This window comes from Callorhinus ursinus, unplaced genomic scaffold, assembly GCF_003265705.2.
Source record: "Callorhinus ursinus isolate GAN/ISIS: 27379988/994484 unplaced genomic scaffold, GSC_fseal_2.0 scaffold34, whole genome shotgun sequence".
In the NCBI taxonomy this organism is placed as follows: Eukaryota; Metazoa; Chordata; class Mammalia; order Carnivora; family Otariidae; genus Callorhinus; species Callorhinus ursinus.
In genome coordinates, this window is record NW_027397096.1 from 10,310,809 (window position 1) to 10,317,509 (window position 6,701).

General features: G+C 60.0%; 1 protein-coding gene across 1 annotated transcript; it reads right to left on the minus strand.

The window, feature by feature from the left end:
* Window positions 1–621: 621 nt before the first annotated feature.
* On the minus strand, window positions 622–6,557 carry LHX1 (LIM homeobox 1). Its single transcript, XM_025851461.2, is given in 6 exon segments — window positions 622–789; window positions 791–1,139; window positions 1,481–1,646; window positions 3,015–3,292; window positions 3,389–3,615; window positions 5,567–6,557. Coding segments are annotated over 6 exon segments (1,221 nt in total). The 5' UTR covers window positions 5,737–6,557; the 3' UTR covers window positions 622–758.
* Between the last annotated feature and the right edge of the window lie 144 nt (window positions 6,558–6,701).

Sequence of the window (6,701 nt, forward strand, 5' to 3'; positions counted from 1 at the left end):
TGTGTGTGTGTGTGTGTGTGTGTGTGTGTGTGTGTGTGTGTGTGTGTAGAGCTTTGTGAAGGTAGAAGAGTTGATACTGAGGGCTTTACATTTAGAATTTTGCAATTTTGGCAAAAACAAAAACCAAAAACCCAGATAGACAAAAAAAATATATATATATATAGTCCCACCTGATGCACAGCAGGTCGGCGTTTCTGAAGCTATAAGAGTTTGTTGTCGCTGTTCCTGAACACTGAGACAACACTAGTGAGAGATTTCCCAGAGCCGGAACCCTCCTGGCTGGCCCGGGAGCGCCCCGGGCTGCTTCTCCTCCCTCGCCCGGCTGTGCCTCTCGGCCTCCCTCCCTGCGGCTCCTGGCGTCACCACCGGCTGTGCGCTCCCGCGGCCGCCGTGGGTGTTCCTGTGCCGCCCTCTGGCCGGGCGCGCACGCTCGTGGAGTCTGTCTCCGCATCCGGGTCCAGGTGGAAGATGGGGAGAGGTCTGCATTTCCCTTCGGGAGCCCCAGTTCTGCACCTCGCCAGCCAGCGCACGGATCCCAGTTCTACCTCCAGGCGGATTTGGATCCTGTTTCTTGTCCCCCTTTCCCATCCGGACTCCCCAGACGTAAAATGGTCCCCGAGGCTGAAGGAAGTGTGTGTGTGTGTTGGGGGGGGGGGTGACTTGCTTTTTATGTGTTTTTTTTCTTCTTTTTTCTATTTTTCTTAAATAAAGGTTCATTTCTGTACAACCACGAACTCCGCGGACCGTGCGAGATCCCGCTACCACACGGCCGCCTCGTTCATTTCGGGGGGGGTGAGACAGGTGGTTCCCATAGCTCGCCCCGCCGTTGACCGACAGCGATGAGAAGGGCGGGCTGGGCCCGAAGACCTCAGCCGACATTGAGTGTAGAGGCCCGGGCAGGCTGGGCTCAGGGCTGGGCGAGTCCCCGGGGGGATGCGCCAGGATGTCAGTGAACCGCTGCGCCTCGCTCGACGGGTGGTGGCCGGGCAGCGGGTGCTCCAGGCCGCCCAGAGGCGTCCCGGAGGGCCCGGACGACGGCACGAAGGGCAGGTCCACTGGCGTCTGAGCCTGCGAGGACGGGGGGCCTTGCGGGAAGAAGTCGTAGTTGCCCCCGGGCCCGTAGTACTCGCTCTGGTAATCTGCGGAGCAGCGGGGAGGAGGAGGTCAGGGCGGAGGAGGAAGGACGAGAAAGGCAACTCCGGGAACTCGCGGTTGGGGGGCTCCCCCGCGGGGCTGGCAGCGGGGGGAAGCCTGATGCAAACACTGGAGCTGCTCCCTACCAGCCCACCCGCCTCGTTCACCGTCGGGAATTCGGCCCTCGGTCTCGACTACCGACCCTTGATTGACTCCCCAGCCTTTTCCATCTCTCCCCCACTCGCCACTTCTCTAAAGAAAACCAGGAGCGCCTCCCGCGCTGCCACCCGCTTCCAACGAAGCCAACCCCGGCTGGCCCCGCCCTGCCACTCGGCAGCACACTCACCTCCGTAGAAGGAGAAGGGCCCGTTGGGGATGAGCTCGCCCGGCTCCAGGCGGTCCACGAGCGGCCGCATCCGGCGCGGACTGCGGAAGAAGGCGTGGCGCCGGGCGCCCAGCGCGCTCAGCTGCTTCATCCTCCGTTCCTTGGAGCGTCTATTCTGGAACCAGACCTGAAGCACACACGCGGCGAGGTGAGGCCCCGACGATCCTCCCCACTCCCCCATCCCCCACTTCGGGTGCGCGGCTGATCGGCCCCTAACCCCTCCAATAGCTAGCTCGGTTCAGGGCTCTGAGAGTGTGTGTGTGTTGTGTTGTGCTGTGTTGTGTTGTGGGGTGTGTCTCTGAGTAGGGCCGCGCAGGGCGGCCCTTGGAGCCAATGATATACGGGATTCCCGACTGGGGACCTGGGCAAGCCTCCCTGCCCGACATGAGGCAGTTGGAGTTGTTTCCAACAGTCACACTATCACAATTACAGCTCCTGGGGCCTCTCCACACACAGACACTGAACCTCCCCCAATAGTGTCGGACACACGCAGATTCCAATTCACCGTCCCTGGCAGCCCCCTTCCTGCATGATCGTGACAGAGAACTAAACAGCCTCCTGTTGACACTCAGTCTACCAAGGATAGTGACACCAAAACCCACAATCTCCTTTTCACATCCACGCAAATCTCCCAGTGCCAAATATATTTATCCACAGCCTCTCGCTGACGAGGACACAAACATGCAACCTTCCATTCACAGTGCACACGTCGGCACAGCCTCCCGGGTGCTGCAAGGCCTCTCATGGAGGTCAGCCTGCATATGTGTGCCCATGCACACTCAGCCTCCCAGGCACAGCCGCCACATCCTCGAAGAGCCCTCGCAGGTGAACCAGACACCTAACCTTGGGCGGGAGACTCAGGCCCAAATCACACGCAGTCCCAAGTCCTCACAACACACTGGCACAGATGCCCAGATGTCCACCTCCCTTCCCTATCCCACAGTAGACTGCCAGAGGCTGAGCTGACTCCAGCCCGCGCCTTCCCCACCCCCACCCCCCCACCCCCCGCAAACCAGGATGCCCCATCTCTCTTTGGAGAAGACGTCTCTGCTCTGGGGCTTGTCTAACTGAGGCAAGAGATCCACAAAGTAGGTGGGGGACACAGAGAGAGATCTATGTTATGGAGAAGCTGGTGAAATTGATTAATTCTGGCATGCTCAGAGACCTCTGGGCTCCTTCCAAACAAGGTGCGTGGTGCAGAAGGGTCCCAACTCCCTAGCGGTGTCCAACAATGTCCCCTCCTCCAGCCTCATGCTGAGCTCCCCATCCCTCCCCCTCTGCCACTACTGTCACCAGCTTCCAGTTGGGAAATGGAGGGAGCCTAGGGATTTCCAGATGCCCTATAAAATGGGGCAATACAGCACAGGTGTCCCTCCCAGGACTCAGTCCCCTCCTTGAGGCTGGGTTTCCACAGCTTGGCCTGGGTGCCTGCTTAAAGGAGACATGTCGGTCTGGATGGGGGGCGGGGGGATGAGTGGCATGCCCAGGCCCTGACCTGGATGACACGCATGTTGAGGCCAGTCTCCTGAGCCAGCTGCTCACGGATATGGCGCGTGGGCTTGGGGGTAGCAGCGAAGGCCGCCTTCAGAGTTTCCAGTTGCTTCGCCTTGATGGTGGTACGCGGGCCCCGCCGCTTGGCGCCCAGGTTCTGGTCGTCATTCTCATTGCTGCCCCCTTCCTTGTCTGATACGTTGGCACTCTCTGAGTCCTTGGCATCATCCTGTGATGGGTCTTGGGAGTCCGGAGACAAACTGGGGTCACTGCCCGTGGTGGCTGGGGAGAGGGAAGGGACAGGTAAGCAGTGGCCTCAGTGGGCCTTCTTCCCCCAGGACCCGCCCGCCCCTAGCAAGCTGGGAATGGGGGCCTCACCCGAGTGGAGGCTGTTCTCTTTGGCGACACTGCTGTTGCTTAGGTAATCCTCTTTGCAGACAAATTTGTTCTCGTCGATGATATAGAGCTCCTCGCCAGTGGAGAGCTGCTTGTTACACATCATGCAGGTGAAGCAGTTTAGATGAAACACTTTGCTCCGCGCTCTCCGCACCAGGTCGCTAGGGGAGATGCCCTGCGCGCAGCCGGCGCATTTGGTACCGAAACATCTGCAGGATGGGAGAAGACGGGTTGGTGAGGGGCAAGGGGAGAATGGAGGCCAGGAAAAAGATGATAGAGAAAGAAAGAAATAGAAAGTGGAGGAAGCAGAGAAGGAAGGGAGAAAAGAAGAGAGACAGCCAGAAAGAGGCAGAATGCCGACCGAGCAGTCAAGAAGGCAGGAGAGGACATGGGGCACAAGTGAAAAGTCAGTGAGGAGATACACACTGTTAGAATGAGAGCGCGAGGGGCCCGAGCTGCCCCCCTCCCTCCCAGCCTCATGCCCAGTGTTGTCCCAGAGGAAAAGAGCGCCTGCGGAAGAAGGCGGCAAGGCGGCGATTGGAAGGGGGAGGGAGGCAACTATTTTCCCCGTTTGATTCAGAGAACAGTCGAATTCTAATTAGAGCTCCATGTAAACGCATCCCGAGCGCTGCTTTTCTCTCCTAGTGTCGCCTTTCACCGCAGAGAGGGGTGCTTAAGCTGAGGGTTGGCAAGGTCCAGTCCTGCCGCGGATAAAGAAACAGCCGTGGAGCGCGCAGACGGCTGCAGCTGGGCCACCGCCACGTTCAAGCCCAAAGCCCGGCAGGTTGGCGCAAGCCAGAGCCACTGCTGGGGCTCTAGGTGCCGGGCTGCGCTTTGCGGGGAGCCAGGCCTCTGGGGCCCACTGGCAGCTAGGCACCGTTCGCTGTTCTCCAGTTCGGCTCCAGCCAGTATTAGGGACACCAGGCGCTGCCGGCCGGGGTTCAGAGGCTCAGCCTGCGTTTGCTCGGGGCGATACCAGCCTGCCCAGCGCTTTTCTCCATGGTTCCCGGCAATCAGAGACACGCTTCCGGGGGCAGCGTTGGGGACAGCGCGTTCTGGGCCTCTGAGCAAAGCGACCCAGATGGCTTCGCACCCCTACCCCCGGGGTCCCAGTTTGACCTGTCACCAAAAACTCAGAGGAGATCAGAGACCAAGTCAACCGAGTAAACTGGAAGGTTTCAAACCAGTACAGAGGAATTAAAATTCGCGTTTGCTCCTGTTCTTCTCGGTTGACTTTTGTGTTTGTATGGATTTCATGGCACGATAGTGCGTTTAAGAGAATAAATTAAAATGCTAAACGAAAGAGGGGGCGTCTGGAGTAGTCTCCCGGCTCAGAAGAGCGGGGGCCTGGGTTTTTCCCGGTTTCGGCAAGGAGGTGGGGCAAGGGGATGGCGGGCAGTGCCTGGGAGAGCTCCGAGCGGAGCCTGCGCCACAAAGCTGAGGTTCGTGTTGGGCGGAGGCCGATCCTCCCGCCAACCCAGGCAGCCGGGAAGCGGGGGGCGGGGGGGAAGGTCTTCCCGGAGGCTGGAGCCTTGGGGCATTTCACAGGCACGTCGCCGTTTGCCCAGGCCGGCGCTTGGAGGCAGGCCGGTTGCGGTTTCAAGAACACCCTGGAATGTGCACCATAGGCATTAGGGCAGAGTTTTTCCCTTTTGCCGCCAAGGCAAGGGACTCAAACACTCCACGCGAAAGCCTCGGTGGTTCCCGCCAAGACCTTTCGGAGACGAAAAGGCAGTGGCAGGGATTTGCCCGGGCTTCTAAGCTCAGCCTGGAGAGCCAGCAACCTGAGAGGCTCAGAGAATGCAGTTGCTGGTGAGCTCTGTGCAGGGAGGGAAAGACAGGAGCTGGGATTACAACGCCCCGGGCTGTGCTGCCTCCTTCTAAACTTGGAGGGGCTTCTGGGCTTAAGCGGACTCACACCCTTTCTTCCCAGGCACGTGCAGCTAAGCCGGGACCCACAATTTCCAGGGCGCAAGCAGGGCCGCGTCAGGGTCGCCCAGCGCGCCAGCTGGCGAAGAGGCGGGTGCTGGTGGGACTTGGCTGTCCTCTCCAAGGCTGCTCCTACCGCGGTTGCTTCGGCCACGCTGACCTCTGATCCGAAGCTGGTGGGGAAGAGCCCGCGGGGAGGAAGCAGCAGAGGCGCGCCAGGGAAGTACTCACCGGAAAAAGTCGTTCTTGCAGTAGAGCTTGCCTTCCCGGGAGAAGCACTTCTCGGTCAGGTTGCATTTACATTCACAGCACTGGACGCACTTGACATGCCAGGCCCTGTCCAGCACGTTCAAGAGGAAGCGGTCCAGGATGGGCCTTTTGCAGCCGGCACAGTGCACCATGGTCTTTGGTTTGGTCGGGTGAGGCCGGGAGAGAAAAGAGCAGGTAGAGCCTAGGGAATGACTCCCGAAGACGTCAGCAAGAACTCCCCAGCCCCTCCAAAAAGAGGAGACACACAGGGGGTGCAAGCCAAAACCCGCACCAGGAAATCAAAAGGGGGTGAAAATGAGGCTGATGGGGAGCGGAGGGCACCTCGATGGAGTGTGCAGCCTGGGAGTCCCAGGGCCCCGGGGCACAGCAGCGCCGCTGCAGCTCCTGGGGCGAGGAAGAGTCTTAGGCAGGCGAGAAAGCGGCTCTTCTGCCCAGAGCACGCGGAGGAGTGAAGGTCACCGAGAACGGGGACGGGAACAGAAATAAATAAAAAGGAGTCGGAGAAGGAAGAGGAGGACGCAGCGAGCTCGGGTTGCAGGGAAAGCGCCGTGGAGTTCTCTTGGGCTTGAGGTAGAGCTGTCAGAAGTCAAAGTGCATCTGCTTTTGTCGGGGTATGAGGGCGGGTGTGTGTGTGCCCGGCTGCTTGCCACCGACCGGGATTTCCCCTCCTCTTTTTTTTTTTTTTTTTTTTTTAAAGAAAAGAAAAAAACGAGTGGAGAAGCTTTGGATCCTAAACTGCCGGCATCGCGCAGCGGGTCCGGACGCGCGGGGCGCCCGCGGTGGGCCTGGGGGGAGGGGGCGGGGGCAGGCCAAGGGAGGAGGGAGGGAGGGAGGGGAAGGCAGGAGGAAGATCTCGTTGTTGATTGTTGTTGCTGCTTAGATTCCCCCCGTTTGGAGAAGTGTTTGTGTCAATCGTGAACGCAGAGGGACAACTCCAGGCGGACGCAGCCAGGTGCGCTTGCTCGCTCCCCACCGCCCCAGCCCCGTCACCTCGGCCCGTGGCCTGCCTGGCGGCCTCCGTGTTTTCGGGACGGCCCTCCCTGCTCCCGGACTCCTTCGGGGAGGTGATGCGGTCTGGCTCCTCACCGCGCCTGGC